Raw genomic sequence first — 25,923 nt, 5'->3', positions numbered from 1 at the left:
GAAACCAAGTGTCACCCTTTCCCTGTAATTTAACACAGTGTGATGTCCTCGCTATCACCCTGTAAGGTTGTGACCACCTGGGCTCATTCCACTTCCTCCTGAACGCCCTGAGCCTCACCCAGGGTGCTGTTGCTGGATGGGGATCTTCAATCGTAGTGGATTCACCTGGCAAGAAAACGTTTTAATAAGAGCAGTGAGTTTATCAAAATACACAGTATAAGACACTGGTTTTACAGGTGCCTCGGTCAGTGCTGTCCTAGGAGCTGGAAACTGGCGACCTGTAAACAATTCAAAAGGGGTGAAACCTGTAACTCTGTTAACAGATGATCTTACCGACATTAAGGCCAATGGCAAGGCTGACAACCAATTTAATTTAGTCTGTGCACAGATTTTAGCCAATTTGAGTTTCAGGGTCAGGTTCATTCGTTCGACTTTACCTTGGCTGGCTGGATGCCAAACGGCACCGAACGCAAGTGTCAGGCCTAGGGCATGTTCAACAACTCTCAAATGCTAGTTTTTGAAGTGACTGCCGTTGTCTGATCTTATACGGCGGGGGAACCCATAATGCGGTATATAATGATTTATTAAACACTTAATCACTGCCGTACTGTCTTCTCTTCCGACAAGATAAGCTTCAGGCCATCCAGTGAAATAGTCAACAATTACCAGAACATACCGTTTCCCGTGCACCTTGGTGATCATGTCTGTGAAGTCAATCAGAATCTCATCTCCTGGACCACCGGTCAAAGGAAACGAACCTCTTGTTGGCTTAATCATGGGTTTTACGTTGTGTTCCTGGCAAATCTCACATGTACTCACATGTGCGGTGACCCTAGCTCTTAAGAAAGGATGCCACCAGTGCTCAAGAGCTCTCATCGTCTGTTTGTCTCCTACATGGCTTACTCCATGAGCTTTTACCATGATAGAATAACACAGACTCTCTGGAAGCGCTGGACGTCCATAAGAGGCGCGTACGGCTCTGTGCTGTGCCCACACTGAGATTTCTTCAGGGGTACAACGCTGATGCTCTTTACAAAGGTATTATCTTGTGAACCTGGGCAATAGATTGTTCGATGTTCTTTCTGATCTACAGAGCATCTGCGAGGGCACATAACCAGCAGCAGCCTTTGCCGCCAAGTCTGCTGCATCATTGCCTCTGCTCAAAGGACTATCCACCTTAGAATGACCAGTGCATTTAATCACTGCCACCTCCGTGGGGATCATCAGAGCCTCTAAAATGTCTCTGGCTTCACATGCATGTGTAATTGGTCGACCAGAGGATGTGATAAAGCCACATCGTTGCCATAAGGGCATTTCAACATGTACAGCTGTAACAACATAAGCAGAGTCAGTATAGATTTTTACACGGTGCTCACCAGCATGATGCAAGGCTTTGATCACTGCTACCATTTCTGCTCTCTGTGCTGACTGCTTTCCTTGTAACCTTGCTGCATCCCTTGTAATCATAGCGTCCCCTACCTGCTCTACTACTGCATATGCTGCTTTCAAACTTCCATCCTCTGCCCTGAAGCAGCATCCATCGGTGAACAAGGTCATCACTGGTTCAGGGCCAACCAGGGGTTTCGCACACAGACCTGGTCTGACCACTGAAGCCCTCTCTGTGATTGGGGCGCAATCATGCGGTTCACCGTCTTCTAACAAATCAGCCATGTTGATGCCATCGTGTGTGTACACAATATGGTCAGCGCAAACGGGAAAATGTGAATAACTCAGATTTAATGAAAGGTGGTGGCCCATGACAATGTGAGAGGTTTTCTTCACTATCTTTTCCAATCCTGCGATGAATCTACTGCATCGAGGCTGTCTTTGCTCAACACTGTCGAACAACATGCTAACGTACATCAACACTTTTCTACCCCCTTGGTCTTTCTGGTAAAGTATACCATGTGCACTGGAACCTGTCTCAGAAACGTCTAAATAAAATGGTAATCTGTAATCAGCACAGCTCAGATTAGCTGCATGTGCCGATTGTTGTTTCAGGTCAATGAACGTCCGTTCAGCTTCCTGTGTCCATTCCATTTCTGCTCTCAGATTCTTCATACCCTGCTGTTTTACAAGATCTCTCAAAGGGGCTGTTAGTTAACATACATTGGAATATAGTGTCTACTGTACCCTGTGAGGCCTAGGAATGACAACATCTCCTTAACCGCGGTTGGTTTTGGATGACTCAAAATTCCTCGTCTGTGGGCTGCAGTTAGCGTTGTTTTCCTTGCTTACCTTGAAGCCAATTTTGTGTAATTGTCTCAACACAGCTTCGCTCCTCTCCAGGCATCCTTGCTCTGTTTTGGCTGCCAAGAGGAGGTCATCAACATACATGATCAGCACACAGTCTTCAGGCAAACTGCAGTCTTGTAACTGTTGTTTTAGTGCATGATTAAAAATTCCTGGGGATAAAACAAACCCCTGGGGTAACCTGTTGTAAGAGTATTGACAACCCCTGTAAGTGAAAGCCACGCAAGCCTTGCATTCCTCCGCTAAAGGGATACAGAAAAATGCATTAGCTAAGTCAATACATGTAAACCAATTGTGTTCAGGTGTTATCACAGAAAGTGCAGTGTACGGGTTAGGCACTGTCAACGATGGTGTAGCCACAACAGCATTGATTGCTCTCAAATCATGTACCAACCTGTACTTGCTTGTGCCTGGTTTGGGCACCGGAAAATAGGTGTGTTCCACCTAGACTTGTATGGTGTAATAACACCTCTCTAGGAGACCTTTTACTGTTGCGGCCACACCCTCGTCCGCCTCAGGTTTGTTGCGGTACTGTGGAATCCAGATGGGGTCAGGTGTTTTCAGCTGAAAGTAAACTGGAGACATATTACAAAAACCTACATCTGTTGGGCTCTGGGACCAAAGATCTTCAGGTAAATTTTTAATGATGTCTGCTGCCCCTTCAATATCTGACAGCTCTCTGCCATGGAATCTAGAAACCTGCACATGCTCTAGAACTCCAGTGTCTCGTGTATAACCCCCTATCCAATATTAACATTTGTTTTCTCTGTGGGCTCCTAATCCTGGGTGGCCAGTAATATTTTTGTAATTTTACCTAGCTCCCTGGCTTCATGGCTTGGGTGTAAGGCTAACGATATGTGAGGTGCTGCTGTGTCTGCCATCTCATACCATTTAAACTGCTCTTCTGTCAGCTTCACTGGAGCTGCCACTCCTTCTTTACTCACGAAAAGTCCTGCTCCCTCCAATACCCATCTGTCGCCCTCCATTTCCTGAAACATTTCTTCATAATTGGTTATGTCATTTCTGTCATAAAACAATGTAATGGGTCTATTGGGGGTAAATAGATGTCTAACGTGGAAATCCATGATCGGTAATTATAATACAATTCCATTGCTGTGCCCCACTGTGGGCCATCATCTAGTTTTACCCAGTAAAGGTCAGCTGCCTCCCCTCACCACATGAGGTCAGCATCCACTGGCTGTCTGTCGTGTTACCTGAGAGGGAACAGTTAATAGTTGTACCATCTGGAAAAGTTACTATAACCCCTTCTGCCGAACACAGAATACTAGCCCCTAATTTTATCAACAGATCTCTCCCCAAAAGAGGAATGGGAGCATTGCTGGAGAAAAGGAACGAGTGTGACAAGCATTGATTTGACACTTCTACTTTAAATGGTTTTGTCTTAGGCCAGTTTTCTACCCCCCCCAGAGAACCTGACGACCGCCACAGTTTTGTCACTCAAATCAGATTGTTTTATGCCGGCTGTGACAGTCGAATAGGTGGCTCCGGTGTCCACCGGGTTGTATGGGGTTTGTGGTTCCCTGCCGCGACCACCGGCACCACCTCCTCGGGGACCCCATCCCCCCGCAGGTGGACCGTCATTTTGACCCTGTGCCTGTGGACAATTTCTCATCCAGTGATCTGCTTTACCACACACAAAACAATTTCCCCCGCGTTAATGTCCTCCTCCAAAAGTTCCCCTCCCTCTAATATTACTCCTCCAATTACCTCTTTGTCTATTTCCCCTCCCCCTTGCTGCATTGGCTTGTGTGTACTTTTTGGGTGCTTCCCAGGGTCCCTCAAAATTACCTTCTGCATAGGGTGGGCCTTCATATGGGTAAGAGGGTGGTTGATGAGATTGCTGTGGCATTTGCTTACTCTTTTTTGTCCCCCCCTCATTTTTGGCCTTTTCTAACTGCAATTTCAACAGCTGTGTCTTTACCTTCTCTAATTCTTGTTCCTCCGTGCCTGCTTTTTCTACAGCCCCATCTGTGTGGTGGACTAAATGTCTCTCCCATACCTCGTTGCTGGCAATTGGAATGTCAGGGTTATTTTCCATCACTTGTTTAACGCCATTAGGGGCACCTGCCATAACTGCTGCTCTAAATATGTCTTGTGTGATAGGGTTGTTCAAACTATTTTCTTCCACCAGCTGTTCCCACTTAGCCGCGCACCTGAAATAATAAGCAGCACCCGTCTCACCTGGCTTTATGCGAAACTTAATGTTTTGGTATACGGTGGGCGGCAATGGATACAATCTTCTAAGTGCAATGCCCACGCTTGTGCGCACTCCTGAAAAGGGTGTGTCATTTGGCGCTCTAAGGGTTTGGGCTTCGAGTTTAAAACTACCCATTTGAGAAGCTGTCAAAATCTGACCCAACAGACACCTTATGTCACCCAAAGCCAAAACGGTGCCATGACTCAAGGCGGTTAGTTTACTCAACCACCTAGAACCTCCTGATGTAATAGGTGGAAGCTTACTAGCAATGGCGGTCATGTCGCTTGTGTGACCAAGGCTGGTACTGCACCCCTGTCCTTTTGGCCAATAATGGCGCTTGTAGCCCTGTATTCAATTGTTCTGCATGGTGACTCATAGCCTGTTCTCTTTGCTGTGGCTCGTTAGGGGGTGATGATCAATTGAAACGTTAGACAAATCCTGCTCTCTTTCCCTTCCCCTAGTACATTTTGCTATTGGCTCCTCATCCATTACCATCGTTCCCTTAATACATACTGTGTGCATTGTGCTATGGGCCTGACCTGTTGTGTGTACAGGGCTAGATGCTCTTAAACTGCCCTCTTTATCTTCGCTTCCTTCTCCATTACTACTACCACCATTTCCCTCTGGAAGCTCCATGTGTTCTGCTACATTGCTCATTGACTCATTCACCTGCTCTCGTGCGGCACGTACCTGTCCTGTTACTACCCTGCCCAGGTATTTTACCTCTTGTCTAAGCTCTTCTAATTCTTTCACATCGGATTCTAGGGTTCCTTCTTTTACTTCAACCATAACCTGTTGTTTGCTGAGAGTTGAATTTGGTGGAGCGTATGGTGGGGGCTGACTGAGGGTTGGATAAAGTGGGTTGTACTTCTCCGGGGGCGGTGCGGGTGACTTACACTCATTGCTTCCTTTCTGCACTTCCTGTCTTTCTACAGTCTCTAAAACAATCACTTCCTCTGTCTTTGTTCTGTTTCTAGCTGGTGAGAGAGCTGTTGCTATGAGAGCAAATCGAGTCCACTTTCTTAACTGTTTTTCTAGTTTCCTCTCTTCATTTTTTCCTTTACCTGCATTATACCACTTGGCTTTTTCTCTGTCATTTCCATGTGAAATCAATCTACAATTTCCATATTTCTAATTTTAGGCGCCAATGGTACTTTCAACTTTTTAGCTTCTTTTTTGTTCCATGCACAATCCTCACACAAAGTTATCCAACATTTCTCTACTTCTCTCTGTCTTTGTTTTCTGTCTTTAGGCTCAGTCTGCGCTAATAACATATCTGTGATATTTTTCCATTGCATCAATACCGGTGGACACCCATATTCATCACACTATTTTTGAAACTTGGCCATTTTTATCTAAATAAATCTTTCACCAAATTTTACACTACGGAAATAAACACACAATCAAACAAGCATTTTCATACAATTATTTCAACTTCACGGGACTTCTTTCCCAACAGAATTTGTGACTCGCCGATCACGGGACTTTCTCCAAACAGAATTTACGGCTCTCTTGGCCGAAGGACTCAAACCTAACAGAATTTGTGATACGCCGATCACGGGACTTTCTCCCAACAGAATTTACGGCTCTCTTGGCCGAAGGACTCCAACCTAACCGAATTTGTGATACGCCGATCACGGGACTTTCTCCCAACAGAATTTACGGCTGTCTTGGCCGAAGGACTCAAACCTAACAGAATTTGTGATACGCCGATCACGGGACTTCTTTCCCAACAGAATTTGTGATTTGCTAATCACAGGACTTCTTTTCCCAAGAAACCTTTTAAATCTGACTTTTTTTCCTCTTTTAATCAATTATTTATTATATATTGACCGAGGGCGTTGCCCAGCTTAACACAGAATAATTTAGATTTAGTCAATTGCAGAATTCGAATAAACAGGTTTCTGCTTACCTTTAATTATGCCGCGCGGTCTTTTGTGTTAAGTCTGTCTCAGCCTCACGGTGGTCACTCAGATCCATTCTCCAAACCGTGTCCCCTTGTTCTAAATCACGTCTGAGGTCACCATTTGTAGGACTCAATGATCTTTGCTAGTCCTGCGTGTTCAAAATTTGGAAGGATGAGGGGAACAAACTGTTTTAAAAGTAATAGTTTATTCATCAGATTTAAAGGGTCTTCACATCGATGGTTTGTTGCCGTCTCCATACGAGTCCAGTCAACAACACAAAGGAAGTTTTTCACACACATTATATACAGAAAACAGAATATGTTAATGTCTTCTGCTCCTCCTCCGCCTCCGGGTCATAATTCCCTGAGCAACCAATCAGGTCCTGTTGGACTCTTGCCAGCCCCGGATTGGCTAATCGGGAGCACCGGGAGAATTCCCGGTGGGCCGGTCAGTTTTTTTGGCCGCGAGGGCCGGTATTGTCGTGGCACGGTTGAAATGTGGCTTTCCCTAGGCTGCCTTCACTCACAGTAGCCCTAATCTTTTTTTTTTTTTTTTTATTGCAGCCCCACTCTTTTTTATTTCATATTTTTTCGCAGCCCCACTCAGAGCGCAGCCTGCAGGTTAATGATGACGTGATTATCTTTTGACTCCCTGGCCCCGCCCCCGACAGCGCCACTGCAAGTTGTTCAAAATAAAAAACGTCAAAAAATAAAAATGGATGACAGAAAGCGCAAAGGCGGCGCTGAAAAGGCCAGAATAAAAAGGAAGAAAGCTCTGGAAACTGACGCGGCCAAATGTTCTAAGCTGACCACATTATTTCTCAAAACAAATGAAGACGACGAGTCGGCCAGTAAACCAACGTTAAGGTATTTAGGAATAGGAGCACTGCAAGATACTAGCCACAGAAGTCCGATTTTTTTTTTATAAAGTCGTTGTTTTTGTTTTATTGCACACAAAAACATAAAACAACTTGAGGATTAGTGATTCATGACATCATTTAGAAAGGTGTTTTTAGCATATGTCCCAATACATGTTCCAACCTTAAAAATGTCACAACCTGAATTTAACCTAATTTCAACTGTGTTGAAATTGACACTCAAAAAAGACAGCTGGCAAAAGTTCCAATAAACTTTATTATCAATAAATATTATCATTGATATATTTTCAACAGCCTCTTTTCAATAATAGATCCATGTATTGTTTTGCCAAAAATAGCAAATACTGTCTAAATCCAACCCAGTGTATTCACAGCTCCAATTAAAATGTATTTGAGTAACTTCTGGTTCAAACTTCTATCCCTTCTTTGTAGACGGTTTAAAAGCAACAACATAAACAAAAGTTACTGCGCATGTACACATTCGTGGACTGCCCTTAATTCACGGTACACATTTCTAAATAATAGAGTGCCTGTAGATCATTTCTGATAGCAAGCAAAATAAAGTGAGAAGAACCATTATTTCTCTTAACTTTGCCTCTCCAATATTTTATATTTAGACTGCGATACCAAACTCAACCGCTAGATGTCAATGTCATGCATTTTCTTTAAATGCGATAAAAATACAGGATGCATTCAACAAATCGTTTATTTAATAACATTCAACAAATCGTTTAATACATTTTTTTTATTAATTAATATTAATATAAATTAAGTTAAATATAAATAGTTATATTATTAGACTCTAGCCAGGTCTATAAACAATTAAGGGCAGTCCACAAAATCCCGTATCCTCCGTCATTGCCAAGTTAAGGGTCATTTACTGACACAATAGCATATTTTGACATATCAAATTTTGTTTGCATCAATTTCAGTCTCAGTAAAACTGAATTAGTGAAGTTTGATTTATTTCAGAAGCAGACTGGCAGTAGATTAATGTTTTTTGTTGGAGCATTAGTTTGGCTCATCCGTTTTACTTCTCATTTCTCCTATAATTTCTTTAAGTCACGTGATTTGCATCTTATTAGTCGGTTTTTCTAAAACTTTGGAAAATATTTGTTTAACTAATGCCTAACATTGTCAAGGTCACTTTCAATGTCATGTTCTTGTTGGTTCCTATTGGTCTGTTTATGCTAAACATTTGTAAAAGGGTGGGGTGAAAACAACCTTTGATTTTACCACAACCAATCTTGAGTTCAGGAATTACAGTTGAGCAGAAACGCTGCATTGAGGGATCATCAATATCAGAATGAAGACTACAGCTGCTGTGCTTCTATTTTTTTGCATCGTTGGACCATGCTCTTGTGTCCTTAGAAAACACTATTATGTGAATGTCTGGAAAAGCTGGAATGATGCACAGACGTATTGCAGAAACTACTATGATGACCTGTCTACTGTCAGTGGTCCAGATCTACAAACACTATCTAGTATCTCTAGTATTATTTATTATAACTACTGGATTGGACTCCATACAGATACAAGCCAAAACATTTGGAAGTGGTCTGAAGGTGGAAAGGCAACAATAAATGATTGGAGTTATGGTGAACCATATCCATATCAAAATAGATGTGGTTATGTCTATCAACCAAATTCAAAAGTGTATGAGAGCAGTTGCGACTCTTGGTTGACATTTTATTGTATGGAGGTCTATGAGCTGATCCTGGTGAAGCAGGAAAACACATGGGAAGAAGCACTGGACTACTGCAGACAACACTACATTGATCTGGCCATTCTGAGCTCAGATGTTATCATGACAGAGGCAAGGATTAATAGCACAGGAGCCCAGACAGAAGATGTGTGGACTGGTCTGCGCTTTCTATCAGGCCACTGGTTCTGGGTAAATGGAGAAGATCTTCAATATAAGGCTTGGTCTGTGGGGGAAGAGCTCCAGTGCCCTGACATGAATCAGCGCTGTGGAGTTTATCATAGGCAAGAGATGGTCTGGAAGCCTGCAGACTGTGAGCAGAAGCTCAACTTTCTCTGTGTCAAGAGGAAGGATTAATGTTTAACAAATTTAAGTAGGTTATCATTTCAGAATGTTCAGTACATTAAAATTTTTAATTTTTAAACTTTTAAGTTTTAACTTCTAAACATGACGTGTGCATGAATTATGCTATAATGTAATATTTTAATTAGACATCAACAATATGTTAAGCAGAATGTAACATGTGTAACATGGGTATGTGTGTGGGAGTGTTTCTTTTATCCACTTTACAGACATTATTGTTTAAGGTTATTTTAATTAATGTCTTATATATGCACTTTTATTCACTCTTTATGTCTTTTGTTTAATTTTTTTTTATTTGAGCAGGCTAGTGATTACTTATAATTTCTTACATAATCTGTCGGCATAGGAAAGATGTTGGGCTAGCTTAAAAGTGCATTACTGTATCTGATTAAGTAAATAAAACACATATTTTTAAAGGACACTGTAGTTTGTGATATTTAGTTTTGGCTATACGGGTGGCCAAATGCAGCCAACAAATGTGTCCTTGTCACTGTAATGGAATATCTTGTCTATTTTGACTAGTTTCCTTAGCTATTTATTAGTTCACACCTATGAACTAATATCCATATTAATAGTGCTAATAACGTTAATGTCTAGCTTCAGTTATCCCTCAGCTGCGTGTGAACCAGGGGCTTGTTTGGCAAATGATGGTGACAAAAGCTCCTACACAGAGGAGATGGGATCCCCTTAGAATAAAATGAAAAGTGCCACGTTCGTCACCAGAAGTAAAAACACGCCTGCGTCATTAGGCAAGGGAAAAATTAGAAAGTTAGATATTAACATTAATAGCGCTCTCAATATGGATGCTACTCTTAAACAAATGCATCGATTCACTTCAGAAGACCTTTTTTAAGACCACAGAGCCGTGTCAAGGCTTCATCAGGCTACCACCAGCTCCGCCTTGGTCAGTCATCCAACATTCACCACCTCGGGACTCCAATCCTCCGGCTATGTCTCGGCTATGCTTCGGCTACGCCTCGGCTAGGCCTCTATGGCTCTGTCGGACTCCTCCTTACCTACAGCTCCACCTTCATCCTTGGTCCCTCTGGCTCCGCCGCGGCCTTCCAAATCCCCTCCTCCGACTCGGTCACCTTTGCCACCGGTTCTGCCTTGGCCCTTCGAATCCTTGGTGTCACCTTGGCTCTCCGACTTGTCTCCACCCTGGGCTCCACCTCCAACAGCTCAGTCTTGCTTGCATGCTTGCTTGCCATTTCAAGTCAGACTGAGCAAGGTGAATTTTTTGTTGAACCATACCATTATTGTCTTATTAACCTACTCTCTAACGTAACATTTTAAATGTTGCGTAACTGTAAAGTTAGAGTTTTCTTACCGTAGATAAATATGAACAGTGTTGGGAGAGATCTCCTATTTCTTTTTATATTATAAGCCGCCTACTTCATACAAACTTTAGAAATACACAAGGAGGAACCATCGTGTTTTAGGATTCCTAAACAACTTTTCGTTGTGTAAATTAACGTTGGGCATTAACAGTGTCATTTGTCCAAAAAGGCATTGGATAAAAATTACAAGGTGAAAAAAAATGCTCTCCAAATTCAAGATAAAATAGGAAAAACAGTCCCTAGATAATAAAAAACTGCGACAGTAGCAATCTTAATAAGGTGAGCTGACAGCGTTTTTGGTCTGCTACAGCTTTAAGCATTACAGCCAAAAAAGTTAATGGTATGTATATGCTGGCCAATCAGAGGTATTTGAATGATTCACCAATGAAGAAGAGACGTGCTCAAGTGCACCATTGCTTAAAAAGTTTATCATTAACAACCGCGTACAGATAAGATTTTAGAAAGAGATTGATTAGAGTAGTCAGACTCTTTTTTGTATAACCTGAAGCCACTGAGTGTTTAAGTGATGTTTGATGTTCTTTGTTTGTTTTCTATATATTTCCTGTTTGAATAACTGATTTTTATGTTCCTTACAGAATCAAAACAGCAATAAAATTATTCATTAACACTTCTCAGGTTGTTCATGTATTCTAATAACACGGGAAAGTATTGTGGCATGACGGACATAACGTTTTGTTAACGCCACAAAACTGAGGTTACATCCGTAACCAATTGTGTAGACAGAAGGGGGTCCTTACACGAAACGCCACAGCGGTGAGCCATGTCACAACTTCCAGCGGAGCAACACTGACTGGCCGGGGCGAGTCACAAGTGTGCATAACCGCTAATCGTAACCCTCCAGTGGTGTAGTAAGGCATCAGTTGCGTAAGTCTCAAGGCTCTTACTAACGGCAGTCACCGGCTCTACATGGAACTTGTAAGGAGCATGGTCGTGAAGGATGCTCCTGTTCCCTGACCTTGCACAGGACAAGGAGGCTCACTGGAGGAAAGGCATACCTCCGCTTGTCCCGCGGCCAGCTGTGCGCAAAGGCATCTGTGCCGAGGGGAGACCTGCATCATCCCTGTGGGGGGAGGTTCTAATAGAGAGTTTTTAAGGCACTATTTTGTGACCATTGTAAAACTGCTTTGAAACAACATGTACAAATCCTCTAAGTGGAGAATTCACTGCATTTACCCTGAACAATTTATGTGAACACTATTTATTCCTTTAATATTGTAAGAACCAAGTCATCATCACAATCATCACCTAAACCATCTGCATTTTTAATGAAGGCTAAATGAAACTATTTTTCAGAAATGTTAATCAGAAAAAAAATCTGAACCAGACTATAATGGGGTCAATAATTAGGAATAATATTCCTAATCCTGACAATGCAACTGTGAAAATTAAGATTTATATGTTTAGGTCGCCACCCCCATTGTGCTCTTGTCCCAATTTGCCACCCCATTAATAAAATCCTGGACACGCCCCTGCTTGTTACACAAATAAAGTTTAACAAATGTACAAATTACAATCATTGACAAAGTCTGCCCTTTTATTCTTAGAAAAATGAAGATGTTAATAAGAAAATGTTTGAGAATTACACTTAAGAATATCCTATAATTTATCTTCATAACGTTCTTATATTTTCTCATAAGAACAGTTTTATTAATAAGGTGTGTTTGCTTGTGAATTATGGAAGAATCTGAAAGGACAGAATTAATCGAGGTGTGGCAGTGTGTGCTTGCAAATCCCAGTGAGTTACTGGATGCAGGGAATTGTCTTGCCATTGTTGTTGCTGGTCCAGAATCCTGTATGATGGAGAATGTGTACAGGTTTTGATAGTGTCCTTCCGGTTGTGATCATAGTTTGTTACTTGGCAATGTAATCCTGTATAAGAAAGAGGTGCTTCCTAGTACCCTGTAGGCTATTCCTAAACGTAATTGTGCGTCTGTGCGTGTGGGGGGGGGGGCTACAAGACACTTGTGCCCAGGGGGCCCTGAATTCCTAATCCGGGCCTGATAATAGTTATAAAATAATGAATGAGTAACGGTTCAAATATCCAATAAAATATAATAATTTGGCTTAAAATGGCTATATATGTTAAGAATTCGTTGATACACAATATTCCTTTAAATTAAAATTCTGACATGGGAAGAGAACAAAGAAATCATACACATACAAAATAATAATTATAAAAGAATGAATGTGCAATGATTTAAACAATGATTCAATACCAGAAAATGCAAAAAATTATACTAATGCAATACAGGACACAGGGATGCAAACTGCATGAAAAGTACATTAGATTAATTCAGAATTACAAATATTGTTTTGTCATTTGAAATTGTTTACATAATTATACCACTTTGCAGTACGGTTGTATTATTTGTTAACATTTCCACATTCTTAAGAACAATGAGTTGTATACATTTACCGCATTTATTAATCTTTGGTGATTTTAGATTATGCTAAGACAATGAATCGTGTTGTTCATTATAAAATTGACTGGTGCCTAAATTAACACGAATAGAAATAAATTGCTGTAGAAATATTGTTAACAAATACAATCTTATTGTGAAAGCTTATCCAACATTTTTGTTCAACACAAAAAGAAAAAAACGAGGGCTTACGATTCAACTACAGTAATGGAAAACAGAACACACAAAAATCAACAAAGCTTGTTTCCATCCTCACACCTGTGGTCAAAGTCAGATGTTTGTTGTCAGACCACTCATATATTCTGTAAAACAGGAAATGACTCGGACTCTGTGAGGTTAGTGGCATTTTTCTATAGAAGCCAATGCAGGAAGTTAGCCTCAGAAATAGTCAAACACAAGCGTGTCATATGTTACTAGTTACATACGTAAAACAAATACATTCATTAACACGTCAATATGATTTTAAATTAAATAATTAAACTAGCAGAATAATCACACAAAACTCTAAATGTGAAAAAACTCTAAACTCTGTTTACATTTGACATCAAACAGTCGTAACATACGTGATATGATAAAAGATATTGTGTTAATTCACTTATCCTAATAACAAGGTTGGTGTTATAGCTTATTTACAATAGCTATAGATTAAGATTTACAGGCAGCGGCTGACAACGCAGTGTCCACAATGTGAAACTTCTTCATCTTCTTTTGCTTTGAGCTACACGTTGTTCTTCTCACTTTTTCATGTTTTTAATGGTCTCATACGTGTCCTGGTCGTGAGGCTTGAGACCCTTAGATGTAGAGGAGAGAGAGAGGGACAAAGCGGATGTGGCAAGAGTCAGCACCATTTCAACAGAAACATTACCAGGCCAACCACAAGCGTTGGTAAATACAGACCCCCTTAATGTCTTTGCAAGCATCGAATAACACTATAGAAATACTGCATGCAATTGCTACATTATAACAATAGCTGTCTGATAGAACAAACTAGCACAAATTCTAAAATGCAATTGTGCACCTTGTAAGAATAAAGAGTGCACTCTGGTAAAGCTATTTCAACAAATATTACTGTTATAGAGTATGTAGTATTCAAACACTGTAGATTGCATGAATCAGAATTGGTATAATTATATTAATAAGTAGAATATCTTCTTGCTGTCTCTTATGGTGACATCATAGTTTAAAGTGTGATACAGCTAAACAGAAATACATCGTTGCCTATTTACAGAGCATTAAAGAGTCAAAAAGAATACCTCATAAACCCCTTCACCGGCATCTTTGTTCTATAAAACATTAAAAAGAAAACATCATCACAAAAGATGTAGAGATGTGTGAACACACTGTTTGCAAAAGCATGGAAAAAGTGACATTGACACCTGTGATGAATTAAGTTCAATTCATGTTTCTTATGTGGAACGGCATTTATAACACAATATTGCATTTGATTGTATATCAGAAAAACGTCTGTCGAGGATGCATTCTATACACACAAAGTAGGTACATATTCTATGACAAACTAGGTAAAAAGTATTTTTTTTAACAACCAGACTTCTAAGGCAGGACTTCACACAGCATATGAAGCCGGATGTATCGTACGAAAGAGGAGAAGTGGGCCATTAACAAGCAGATAATTTTGCTGATACCAAGATAGGCTTTTTTTTAAAGTGCAAAATGAGAATATGTTACAAAATGCACTGAACAAAAAAATTGTGAAAATTGCATTGTCACATTTTTTTTCCAGCTTTACTTGAAATAAAAATGACAAATAAACAATGCCATATTGACTGTTCAGATTAAGCCATGAGATATATTAGAAATATATTATTTAAAACATTTGTCTATCTATGCTTAAATATTCATTTATACTTTTGTAATTTAACAATACCCTTATTAAAATAAAACATATCATTTCAAAAAATAATTTCAGTAATATTAATATTTATTAGTTCCAGTTCTTGATTTGGATTGGTCAATAGTTGTATTTATTTATGATAGAACATACCTATGATCGCTTTGCTTAACAATTCTGTCTATCACAACTTTAGCAACATTAACATAATGATGCTGTTCAGCCGGTTAGGGACTATATTTCAACAGAATACTGGCTTGTAGTAATTGAAAGTTGCACTGATACATATTTTTTGTCTTTAATGTTTGAATTTTGTGAAACCTTTTTATTAAAGCAATAAGGTGTTGTACAGTGAATAAGTCATGATTTTTAAGAGGGTCAAAATGCCCTTCTGCTATGACTTACGATACAGCTTCTCTTACCATATATCTAACATGAATGTAATGTATTTACTATCATAAAAGTTACATGTGCTTCCACCCAATGTTCCATGCATTTGCCAAAAATCAAAACAAAGATATTGTATATTTTCATGCATTTTATATTTTATAAAAAGTGTTAAAAATATTACGATGAGACCGTTATTTTGAATTAATTTGGCCACAATAATTACGTAGTAAAAAGCTGATAATTCAGTATCCTAATCATTATGTTACGATGGCACGCTGTATTTTGTATTGGGTGTAGCAGCGGGCAATGTATCTGTACATAATAAATATCAATAATATAATAATTATTTATACTTAAACAAGGTTTTGATGCTTTTTCATTATTTGGGTGTATAAAAGTATCATTATTTGTGATATAACATATAGTTGTGTTGTATAAAAAAGGCTGTTTTGAGAATTGCTGTTTGAGAGTCTGGCCATGCATTCTGCCATGGTCAAATATAAGAGTGCAAGACAAGCTTGCAATAAATCATAAATGAAATCAATCTCTAATGCTTTACAACCTCTGAAATAGAGAAGAACAATTTGTTAAATTGTGAAATGATTGCATTCAATAAACTTAATAGTGACATAACTTTTTATGACACACTGCTTGTATTTTCTCTAAAACTGCTTGTATTTAAGTTCTCTTTGTATTTTTGGAGATCATAGCTTCTGGCTTTAGCTTTAATCATTCACGTGCCTTTTATTGTTGTCATAGCATGAAAATGTTAACTTATACAAATTGTACTGCTTTGATGACATTTAGGAAACAACCCATCACTATAACCATGAGGATTCATATTTTCCATCTGGGAACCATAACTTTCACTGCTACATTATTAAACAACGTCTTCTTTGTTTGTTTAAAATTCGATTTATACTTGTGTTCACCAGGATACCATGAAGTACATTACAAAAAAGTAACAAGTAAGAGTAGAAAATCTGTTAACATCTATGAGAAGCCTTAAAGACCCAATAAAGATAAAAACAATTATAAACAATAATCTCCATAAGAGATGTTATGTATCTTTGGTGAGTGTGAGTGCATGCGCATATCATACCTTAGAGTTTGTTCTTTTCTCTGCTTGTTTGTTCCTTAGCTGTCATTAAAAAAATACTTTTTTATTATAACGAAACTCGTTGATCATAAAAAAATCATAAACTAGTTTACCCAAATAAAGTTTGTATTTTTATGCTAAGCTAAGAGTTTAATCGTGTTTACAATACCTTCAGTCTGCAGTACAGGACAGTGAGAACAATCCCGTAGATAAACAGCACAGCATCCAAGACATAGCAAATCTGTGGCTCTTTTAAAGCCGCTGCATCTTTGAACAAAATGAACATAGTTGTGGTATAGTTAAGGTATTTGATTACATTTATTAACACTGAAAATATCATACCACATCAATTGCTCAATGAGCGTATTAACTTGAAGTGTTTATAATACACTATTCTTCTTTGACAACTGTCTTAACAGTCCACAACACTTCATAGACTATATACATACATGGGTGAATATAGACAAAACCAAACAGTGGGTTGTAAATTGGTTTGATCCATAAATCATTGTTATTAGTCACCCTGTACTTTTGTCACTGGGCTTTGCAAATATATAACTCAATAGAAAGTATTGAAAAGTTATCTTGCCAACTTTGACAGTGTTTTTCCATTTCCTGAAAAATAAATTTGGACATTCAACGTTTCGGAAGAACAGCAGCGATATGCTGGGTTGTTTTAACCCATACAGTAATAATTTACCACCAAACATTGGTTTCGTCCATATTCAACAATGGGTTCAAAACAAGCTAGCGTTATATAAAAAGCTGAATTAACAAAATAACCTGAGCTGATCTCTACATACTTTAATAAATTTAAGCAAACATGCACATGAAATCACAAAGGAGCTGTAATTGTTGTGTTTGGTGTGTGGTTCAACTTTACAGAATGAGAAAATGAGCTACTTCCTGGCAACAAAGTTCCATTTCCTTTAAAATGAAAACATTTGTAATGACCACCTGATATAGTATAGTTACACACACAAACAGTTTTCAAAAGGTTTAATGGTTAAAATGGCTTGGTACAAAGACTGACATATGGTCATGTTTTTTTAAATTGTGCATTCATAAAACATAGACTGTAGCATAAAAACTTTGTCTCGAACCGCTTCAGTGCTCCACTAATAAGCGATCAGATATTGACCGTTGTGACATTATGATTAAACAGAATAATTTATAAACAAACATATACAAATAAAACACCTTTTTGCCTTTTACTTAAAAAACAGAGAAGGTTTTTTTCTCTTAAGTTTAGAAGACATGACTTCCTGTAAACTTTCCAAAGACAAGGCAAGAAAATTGGCCATTTTTATGATTTCTTTTTTATAATTTCGCAATTTATTTTGGCATTATATATTTATTATATAATTATTTATTTTTAATGTGCACGCTTGGTAACAAATAAACCAATTCTGTGTATGGATTTGTCTAAATGGGTTTGAAAAACCAACCCAACCCATTTTTTAATTTTGTATTAAACTTATATCACACAAAAACTACTAGTAAGGTCATTCATGACTGTTTTGTTGCTTATTTGAAGGGCAAAAACCAAATTTGAGATATTAAATGACTTACCAGCACTGCTGAAGCTGAGCCAAAGCGAGATAAAAGAAAAGGGGAACGCAGGCCGTTTCATTATGAGAAAAACTCGAGCTGCATTCAATCTGCTTGGAACCTTTCTGGACACGCAACACCAAAGGGGCTTCTCAGTAAATAGATGTAAAATGTGCAGAGGCCAACAAGAGGGAAGTTGTGGTAAAAAAAAAAATCAGTTTTGAAGTTTAACCACCCCCACCCCATGTGACGAAGAGGAAAAAGTTTGAAAGACATATCATCAACTTAAGGCCTGTTCCTTGTAAATGCTGAACAAGCATTTTGACCCTGTAACTTCGGAAAAAATGTGTGCAATGTGTCGAATCAAGCTGTCTGATCTTAAATGTTGCCTTTAGACACACCGCACATCCCTCTTCTAGTTTATACCTTTACAGCCTACTCTCTATTGTAGATCTTCCATTGTAGAAGGTTTCCTCATTTTTCCATTCGAAAAGGAGCACAGCAAAATGTCAAGATTTGTGCAAACACAGCAAAAAGTTTTAAAATATTTATTAGGTTAAGTAAGCATTTACATAGTGAGAAATAGGAGAAATGTTATCTGTGGTAACATCACTAGCATGTATCAGAAATACAGAATCACAATCTGAAACTCGGAGCAGCCGGTGGAGTTCCTCAACGGTCCACCTCACCAAACACGATATCCTGAGTGCCTGCGGGACGAGACAAAAATCATTATTATTGCAACTCTCTGGATATCACACAAAAACTTATATTTGGGAACTGTATACTGGTGAGCTTCTGCTAGAGGACAAGTTGACTGTACTATCACTTCCTCTATTGGCAACACATCTAGATATTTATAAGACCTATTTAAGCTACAGACTGACCTCCCAAATACATTTTTTAAAATCATGCAAAAGAGTTATTTGATGTATATTGAACACATTATACAAATGTGTATACTAAACTATTTGGATGTATATTTCTTAATAACTTGTGGAGCATGTTGTTTGTTAAAGCAGTTAAAAGAAGTTGCCGTTACGCAATTTTTTTAAAGTAAGTTCACCCCAAATGATAATTCCATCATTGTTTAATTATTATATTTCCATGTCTGAAGAATCATTTTGCAGCCCTAGCTACACATCAACAGTTATTAGAGCTCCACAAAGAAACCACAAGAAATAAAAAGCTGTCCACATGACTTTTCTTCTGAAGCCATATGAAACAACATTGCTTAGCGTGTGGTAAGTAAATGCACTGCAACATTTTTCTTTGTTAGTTTTGAAGGCAAAAGAGCCAGCAACGGTACGTAATGACTCAAGTACGTTTAAGTATCTCTATTAAAGATTTATACAATAATCATATAGATTATTTAATGGTGCTTATTGTTTTTCCACAAGAGCTATGAAACTATGTGTTCACAAGAGAGAAAAACAGCAGAGATTGGAACAAAATGTGCCTGAGTATAATGACAGAATTTTCATTTTTTGTGGCTACTAAAAAAACAAAGAATCCTTACCAATGATTGCCACCACGTCAGCAAGCATGTGTCCTTTAGACATTTCATCTAAGCCAGCCTAAAGGTGACAAACCAAACCACTTCAACGCAAGCCATCAAAGAACTTAACACATTTAACAGCCAAGATAAACAATGAAGTTTGCATAACAATACTTATACATTTATTTAATGTTCCATGCATTAATAACAAACTCGAATAAAATCTTTTGTTGTAGTAATTACCAAATGAGCAAAGCCGGGTGCCTTGATCTTGCAACGGTAAGGTCTGCTGGAACCATCAGATACCAGATACACACCAAACTCACCCTGGAGCAGAACACATACTTATTTCTGAAAAGCTGATGGTGTGCGAAATACTGTGTTAACACAAGCTTATACACTGTAAGATCACCTTTGGTGCCTCAACGGCTGTATATGTGGCTCCTGGAGGAACCTGATAGCCCTCTGTGTACAGCTTAAAGTGATGAATGAGAGATTCCATTGACATCTGCATAACACAAAAGCAAATAGGTAAACATATATTGGAACATTGAAAAACCTTGATCGTTTATATTATTACATTGCAATGCAAGCTTCTCATGCATCTTACCTTCATCTCAGATCTCTTAGGTGGGGCAACTTTAGCATCATCTACCTTGATCTCGCCAGTGGGCATTTTGTTCAGACATTGATGCATGATCCAAAGAGACTGTCTCATTTCCTCCATACGGCACAAATATCTAAAGCAAAATTTGGAACTTTGTTAGTAATTTCCTTATTTATCCATTTATTCAAACGGTTTTATGCAGTATTTTTATAGACTTCAACACTAGGATTTTTTTTATTAAATTGTTAATTATAAGTCTTTTACCACTGTAAAGTGACTTTAACTTGTGATACTTTACTGTTGTCCTTTTATTTTTATCTCCTAACTTTACACCTGTTTCTCCAAATTCCGTTCCTGAAAATCATAGCGCTCAGCAGACTTCAGACACAAGGTATGAGCCAAATAACAACGGCTTTTGAAAGGGCTTGATCCCAGATTTCATTTGGTATCAAAATTCACATATTACAGGTTTTCCCAGATCCATCACATAGAGATGTACAGTATATATATGTGATATAGATATATATGGATATATATGGATATATTAGGATATATATAGATATGGATATATTAGGATATATATAGATATATTAGGATATATATAGATATATTAGGATATATATAGATATATTAGGATATATATAGATATATTAGGATATTTTAGGATATATTAGGATATAGATGGATGGATGGATGGAAAAATGTGTGTGTGTCAGTGTAACCCCATTCACACAGACGGATGATCCCTGAAAATTGCCACAGTGCTTTCTGTGTGAACGCAAACACATCCCGGATTGATCCGAAAAGTGATTCCGGAAATAAACCCCCTTTTTCATGCAACTGATCGGATTTATTGGGTTCTAACCGACACCCCATTGAGGAAGGCTAGATACAGACCTTCGCCTACTATAGTCCGACCTTCACAAACTTGCTATCGAACACATAACTGTATATAATAAATCGTAAAGTTGCCTAAGAAAACAAATATAGTTAAGCGAGTAATTTATACTAAAATATACTATTTGTTTTTAGCTAAATCATGGCTGAATGCAAGAGTCCTTATCACCAAACTTAAGGTTGTATAAACTACATAGCGTTGTCTGCTTCTAAACGCAGTTTAAACTTGAAATACTTTTATCAAAACTATTATCATAAAAATACAAAGGACTTCAATAAACTTGATCACTTACCAACCTTTAAAACATGACACTGTGCACCTGCCATGCTCGTGCTGTGGAGAACCACGTGTGTTCCACGCACGCACAGATTCCAGAAAATCACTGGCAGTGTGAATGAACTAAATCTAACGATCTCAGGACAAATTCCTCGACACTAGAATTTGATAGTCTTATTTAATTAACTCTGCATATAGTAATTTATTGTGTGTCTGATATTTGACCTGTGTTTTGAATTCCATAACCTTTTATGTTTTACTTATAGTCATTTTTTCTTGTACAGCTGCTTTGTAACAATGAAAATTGTAAAAAGCGCTATATAAATAAAGCTGACTTGACTTGACTTGACTTGACACATTTTGCGTGTATTTTACAGGATCTCTGTATGAAAAGGGCTTGTGTGTGTGTTTAGGTGTATAAAGTGTATAGATAGACAGACAGAAAAAACTGATACTTGGTTAATCTCATGACACGCTTCACATTCGATACCATCGGTGTGTGTGGTGTGAGAAAACTCACAGGTCCATTTATAACATGTGGTTGCATTTAAATTTCCTGTCATTCTTGGCTTTCTGTAGATCTCAACTCTCTAGTTTCAAATGTTTCACCAGAGAACATTCTGACATGTGTGGTCACCTGTCATAGCAGTCGCCATTACTCCCGATGGCCACGTCGAACTCCACCTCATCGTACTTGTCATATGGCTGGGCTTTTCTCAGATCCCATTTAATTCCAGAACCCCTCAGCATCACCCCGCTGAGACAGACAGCAATAAACAATAACTTACTGTCAACTATTTCACAGTTTCAACACTTAATCTCAACTGCTACAATCTAGTGCTAGCAATTTCGTGGTCATTTTTAGTCACACATACTGATACAACTGTATAACCCGAATGCAAACTAATCACTAAGCAAGATAACTGTCTGTTTTTTGCTGCACAAAGATAGAAAGATTCTAAATTCACAAGCAACAGAGAACATAAGGGACGGTAAGCCACTCAATTCAGAGTCGAGTCACCAAAGTATAATATTACATTATCGGGTGTGTAGAAGGATTTTCACCACAGTTTCAGGCCTTCAGCTCTGAAACTTCATTCTCAAACCTTGTCCAAGGGTGGCATTACCTTAATGACAACAACTATAAAGACTAGTAACTTTATTAAAACCTGAAACCATTTGCAATTGAATAAATAAATAAAATATCTGTTTAACCTGAAGCCATAGTTGAGTGCATCTTCTGCCCCAATAACACCAATGCCAACAGTTCTGTTCTTCCAGATACGATTGTTGGTCAGCATCTATAAAATAATATCAATCATATTCAATTACTCAAAAATATTATTCATTTCATTTAAAAAATATCCATGGCTGTTATCAGACATCAACATTTTTAAGAAACGTACACATGACATTTACAGTCCACTACAGCTCTCTTGACGTCTCCAGTTCAAACAAAACATTGCAAGTCACTTGTGGAAAATATGAATATATAAACTCAAATCGTCACTGTATGGTTACCACAGAACCATACAGTGGTTCTGTTGTAAGGCAAGAATCTAGTGATGAACACAAATTGTTTTTAACACACTGGCTCAATCACTTTGATTTTTACACTATTTAAGTCATCCCCAATGATGGAATATATGAAAGAACTTACACTGATATGGTATAACTGATATGAAATAGGTGCGTTTGGAAACTTTTGCTTCGTCTACTTTCACGAATTATTGTATGACTTAAAAGTGGCAGGGCGTCTTCAATACTAATTTCACCATCAAACTCCATCATGCTGATATCACGAGGCCTTGGCAAGAAATCTTGCGAGAACTTGTGCCACGAGATCTTGTCACTCCCTTATCAAAAGTAATCCAAAAATTGTCAGATTACATTACCAACAATGTGTGATCTAAGAGATAACATTACAAACTACACATTTTGTCATGTAATCTGTAATCAGCTCTGAATATTGGTTAATATAAAATGTGTGAAAAGTGCTGAGTTTTGGGTCACATACCTCCTCCACTTCATCAATGCGAATAGAGAAATTCTTGCACCATTCATAGATGTCGTCCATGAGACCAAGAGGCATGTCCTGCAATAAAAGTGCTAAGTTACCAACCAGGCTCCACCAAACTAGGTTTGAACAGAAATAATTCATAGAGTAAGTCTTTGTTTATAAAAACGTACCTGATGAACTCCCCCGGGTCTGACGTATGCAGCGTGCATCCTGGCTCCAGATACTCTCTCATAAAACTCAAACATCTAAAAGATCAAATATACATTTTGTAAAGGGGCACAATGCTACTGAAGAAGACATCTAAGGTCAACGTATTGGTAACTTGCTGGCAGAACTGGTACCTTCTCTCTTTCCTCAAACATCCAGAAGAAGGGGGTCATGGCTCCAATGTCAAGAGCGTGGGTGGTGATACCCATGATGTGGTTTAGAATACGTGTCATCTCTCCAAACAGCACTACAGAAGCCATACAAAACAATGAGAACGAGAAATTCCAGCACTCTAGAAGTCATGAATGCTAGGAGGACCGAAGGACTTTTATTTGTGTTGTGGAAGTGTCAATCTTAATCAGAAAAGTGAATAAATGTAAACCAAGCTTAAACGACTCAGTGTCTGACCTCTGATCCACTGTGCACGGGGCGGAGCTTGAATGTTAAGCAGTTTTTCTACAGCGAGCGCATACGCCTGCTCATTACACATCATAGACACGTAGTCCAGCCTGTCGAAGTAAGGAAGTGCCTGTAGCGACACATAGAACAAAAAGTCTGTGTTGCTGAGTTTACGTATTTTAACCAGTGTGCATTAAAGTGCAATTCATCCGTGTGTTTATATTTAAACAAACCTGCAGGTATGTTTTGTACTCTATCAGTTTCTCAGTGCCACGGTGCAGGAGACCAATGTGAGGGTCACATTTCTTTACGGACTCGCCGCTCAGCTCCATCACTAGACGCAGCACTCCGTGGGCCGCTGGGTGCTGAGGCCCAAAGTTGATGGTAAGGTTGGACACTTCCTTCTCTGCTGGCGGGTCCTTATCTGGAAGACAGAGAGATTATTGATTACGTGACCAATGCTTGTTTTTGTAAATGTGGCATGATGGTCACTTGGTCAAACCAACCATTCCAAGGTGGAGGTACCCATTTCTCCGTGATGGCACTGGGATACATCACTGCTCCAGCGTATTGCTCCGCCCACTCTACATCTGGCTGCCATTGCTTCAACCTGAATTGGGATTGAAATGTCATTTATTGACGCTGGAACTTTTCTCAGCACCGACTCCCCTCATTTTAGATGTCACGCCACCTGCTATAAAATGTTGTCCGCTAAAGCGGCGACACTTGTAACGGTACATGTGTTGTAAATACTTTGGGGAGGCATTACTGACAAGAGATATTTGAGGTGTTTGTTTTAGTGAATGATTTCAAAACGTACACGACTCAAGAAATCTGCTTGCTCGCAAGAAATGCGATCTGGTCTTTAATCGAACTGTTACGATTTATTAGTGACGTAAACGGAAGACTGTTTATTTACAGTTTCATGCTAATTTATCAGCGTCTCCTGTCTGCATACAATCATTCTAGATGACTAACATAAAGTAAGTATATTATGAGTTCGTAGCGGGCGTCAAATGTGTTATCAATTTCCATTTGTCAAACACAAGGTCGTATATATAATGGTTATCTAATCCAAAGGCAGTTGATCAACCTATGCTAGCTAAAACGCACGGCGTACATATTCCAACATATGCTAAAGCACGGCAGCATGGGTTGTCATAAATGTCGTACCTCTTCTGAAGCAGGGCACATGAAGGAACGCTGGCGTTACTGTTCAAAATCGCTGAAGGACGTCCGAGTCTGGAAAGCGACCTCAGCATAGTCGCCGCCATGTTTCCCCTCCGTTCTCCCGAGCCGCTGCTTTTTCTTCGCGGCGGCGAGCATTGACGCCACCCTAGCGCCACCTGGCGGCGGGAGGAGTTTGTTCAGTGCGCCTTGCATCCACGGATAGCCACCAGATGTCACCCGACGCTTGAGTCATAGCTGCGTTGCCAGACCAACCCCTAATGTGGGAGATTCAATTGAAGATATAATGCCTAATGTGCGTTGTGTGATCAATATAAATGTTTGTATAATGTATCTTTGAGAGTGGTAAATGTTTAATGGTTCCATTATGGGAACCACAGACCTGAGTCAGCTTGGGTTGGGTGCAGTACGTACTGTAAGCTCTATATACAGTACAAAGGCAAGAAACCAATAATATTAAGGGCCATAACCAGTGCTTGCATGATATAAATGAATGAATGAAATATTCTCCCGTGTTGAATTGCTGTTCCTGTATTTTTCTGGTGTTGTAGCTACAGCCTGTATTTTAAACAATGTATGTCTTATTATCATCAATCATTTTGATGTTAGATTTGATTTTTTATGAATGAGAAATGGATATTTTTGTGGCCGGAGCTCTCAGCAAATGAATTATGTAAGGATCATTTTGTCATTATTTCTTCAATAACTGGACATTTATTTACTCAATAACTTAATTTGTGTCAAGTCTATCAGACACACGTTTTTATTTTCAAGTTTACATTTCTACAAAACAGTCAAGTCTAACTAATGTTCAATGTTTTCACAGCATTATGTTTTGAA

At 38.7% G+C, this 25,923-nt stretch overlaps 3 protein-coding genes across 3 annotated transcripts; 1 reads left to right on the top strand and 2 right to left on the bottom strand.

The window, feature by feature from the left end:
* Window positions 1–8,951: 8,951 nt before the first annotated feature.
* LOC306901606 (snaclec 5-like) lies at window positions 8,952–9,314 on the top strand (the record flags this gene model as incomplete). Its single annotated transcript, XM_079469493.1, has 1 exon — window positions 8,952–9,314. The coding sequence occupies one exon, from the start codon at window positions 8,952–8,954 to the stop codon at window positions 9,312–9,314; it is 363 nt and encodes a 120-aa protein (XP_079325619.1).
* A 2,552-nt stretch (window positions 9,315–11,866) lies between these two features.
* Window positions 11,867–18,177, bottom strand: fcer1g (Fc epsilon receptor IgFc epsilon receptor Ig). Its single transcript, XM_079459215.1, has 5 exons — window positions 18,012–18,177; window positions 16,609–16,706; window positions 16,443–16,481; window positions 14,355–14,384; window positions 11,867–13,892 (listed from the first exon to the last, which is right to left on the bottom strand). The coding sequence occupies exons 1-5, from the start codon at window positions 18,070–18,072 to the stop codon at window positions 13,836–13,838; spliced, it is 285 nt and encodes a 94-aa protein (XP_079315341.1). The 5' UTR covers window positions 18,073–18,177; the 3' UTR covers window positions 11,867–13,835.
* A 242-nt stretch (window positions 18,178–18,419) lies between these two features.
* On the bottom strand, window positions 18,420–25,203 carry ndufs2 (NADH:ubiquinone oxidoreductase core subunit S2). Its single transcript, XM_079456285.1, has 14 exons — window positions 25,069–25,203; window positions 24,402–24,505; window positions 24,129–24,319; window positions 23,905–24,025; window positions 23,631–23,743; window positions 23,460–23,534; window positions 23,287–23,364; window positions 22,485–22,570; window positions 21,907–22,026; window positions 20,099–20,228; window positions 19,901–19,996; window positions 19,732–19,815; window positions 19,510–19,567; window positions 18,420–18,700 (listed from the first exon to the last, which is right to left on the bottom strand). Exons 1-14 carry the CDS (start codon window positions 25,167–25,169, stop codon window positions 18,663–18,665), a joined length of 1,395 nt encoding a protein of 464 aa, XP_079312411.1. The 5' UTR covers window positions 25,170–25,203; the 3' UTR covers window positions 18,420–18,662.
* Window positions 25,204–25,923: the final 720 nt, after the last annotated feature.

This window comes from Barbatula barbatula (genome assembly GCF_947034865.1).
Source record: "Barbatula barbatula genome assembly, chromosome: 1".
In the NCBI taxonomy this organism is placed as follows: domain Eukaryota; kingdom Metazoa; phylum Chordata; class Actinopteri; order Cypriniformes; family Nemacheilidae; genus Barbatula; species Barbatula barbatula.
This window is presented reverse-complemented; position numbering and strand designations above follow the sequence as displayed.